Source organism: Chenopodium quinoa, unplaced genomic scaffold (genome assembly GCF_001683475.1).
Source record: "Chenopodium quinoa cultivar QQ74 unplaced genomic scaffold, ASM168347v1, whole genome shotgun sequence".
NCBI lineage: Eukaryota > Viridiplantae > Streptophyta > Magnoliopsida > Caryophyllales > Amaranthaceae > Chenopodium > Chenopodium quinoa.
Window position 1 is genome coordinate 374,917 of NW_018742412.1, and position 1,729 is coordinate 376,645.

At 38.7% G+C, this 1,729-nt stretch overlaps 1 protein-coding gene across 1 annotated transcript; it reads right to left on the bottom strand.

Annotated features, from left to right (window-relative positions):
* Positions 1 to 604: 604 nt before the first annotated feature.
* LOC110706463 lies at positions 605 to 1,189 on the bottom strand. The gene is made up of 2 exons (XM_021884385.1): positions 1,047 to 1,189; positions 605 to 935 (listed from the first exon to the last, which is right to left on the bottom strand). The coding sequence occupies exons 1-2, from the start codon at positions 1,187 to 1,189 to the stop codon at positions 605 to 607; spliced, it is 474 nt and encodes a 157-aa protein (XP_021740077.1).
* Positions 1,190 to 1,729: the final 540 nt, after the last annotated feature.

A 1,729-nucleotide genomic window follows, 5' to 3' on the forward strand; every position in this document is an offset into this window, starting at 1 on the left:
CACAACATTCACCAAACACCTTCAAATTCACTAACACATTGCAATTATCAACTATCAATCACTCATAAACAATTCAACCAAACTTTTTCAGGCAATTACATGCAAAAACTCAAGAATTTAAAAAATAAAACTAGTGAAAGGGAGGAACGAATATACAGAGCTTATTGCACCTTATTGCACGGACGTGCAGCACTACCTGCACGGACGTGCTTGGTTTGGCACGTCCGTGCCAAACTTGTAATTTTGACTCTCAATTTCTTGATTGCTTTTGACTGCTTCTGCACGGACGTGCGGTGTTCTGCACGTCCGTGCAGACCTAATGCTGCACATATTTACCCCTTTTTTTTTACTAGAGAATAATAATCAGGCATAATAATAATAAAATTATTATTATTACCATTATTATTATTATGATTATTGATAAGCCTACTACTTTACATCCACAAATATTTTTCTTACTTCTCTTTTCATCAATACCTACAAAAGATATTAAGAGAAAAGTTAGTAATAATAAAAATGATGGAAGGGAAATAATAGTTTAAGAGAGAGAGGTTGAGAAACGAAAGCGCTCTTTTAACGTCACTAGCTTGACGACATTACGGGATTAATGAGAGGAAGGAACATCAAACTCATCAAGGCGAATAACCTTGGCTTCTTTATGCACAAAACCGTCAAAGTATGGCTTTAGCCTTTGGCCATTCACTTTGAACGGTTCACCATTGTCATTTGAGATTTCAATTGCACCATATGGAAACACCTTCTTAACGGTAAAAGGTCCAGTCCATCTTGACTGGAGCTTACCCGGAAACAACTTCAACCGGGAATTAAATAGTAGGACCTTGTCACCTTCTTTAAATTCCCTTTTGCTAATATGCTTGTCATGCCAAACCTTGGTCTTTTCTTTGTAAATCTGTGCACTCTCATATGCATCCAACCTTAATTATTCCAAGGAATGGAGGTCAAGCAACCTCTTTACACTGGCACTTTGAAGGTCAAAATTCAATGTTTTAATGGCCCAATGAGCACAATGCTCAAGTTCTACCGACAAATGGCCTAATTTCCCATAAACAAGCTTGTATGGTGTGGTGCCAATGGGAGTTTTGAATGCGGTGCGGTAGGCCCATAGAGCATCATCAAGCTTTGTAGACCAATCTTTCCTAGACCTATCCACCGTTTTCTCAAGAATCATTTTTATCTCCCGACTTAAAATTTTGGCTTGACCACAAGTTTGTGGGTGGTAAGCAAATGACACTTTGTGCCTCACACCATACTTCTCAAGAAGAGATTAAACGGACCACTTTGCAAAATGTGAACCTCCATCCCTAATAACGGCACGTGGCATCCCAAACCTTGGGAAAATTACTCTTTTGAAAAGCTTTACCACCACTTTAGCATCATTAGTAGGAGATGCAACTGCTTCTACCCACCTTGACACGTAATCAACGGCCACAAGAATGAATTTATTCCCAAAAGAGGTCGGGAAAGGCCCCATAAAATCAATGCCCCATACATAAAAAATCACTAGCTCAAGAATTTTATTCAAAGGCATCTCACTTCTTCTTGAAATATTACCGGTTCTTTGACACCGATCACAAGCTTTCACTACATCCCACACATCTTTGAACATTGTAGGCCAATAAAAACAACATTGTAAGATTTTCACTAAAGTTTTGTTAGCACTCATATGCCCTCCACAAGGGGAGGAGTGGCACATTGTGATAACATTTTC

Bases quoted from the DNA above. Each gene is read 5' to 3' on its own strand.
- LOC110706463 (XM_021884385.1), bottom strand. From the start codon at position 1,189: ATGATTCTTGAGAAAACGGTGGATAGGTCTAGGAAAGATTGGTCTACA. The intron at 936-1,046 runs GTCGGTAGAACT...GGAATAATTAAG, and splicing joins TATGGGAAATTAGGCCATTT to GTTGGATGCATATGAGAGTG.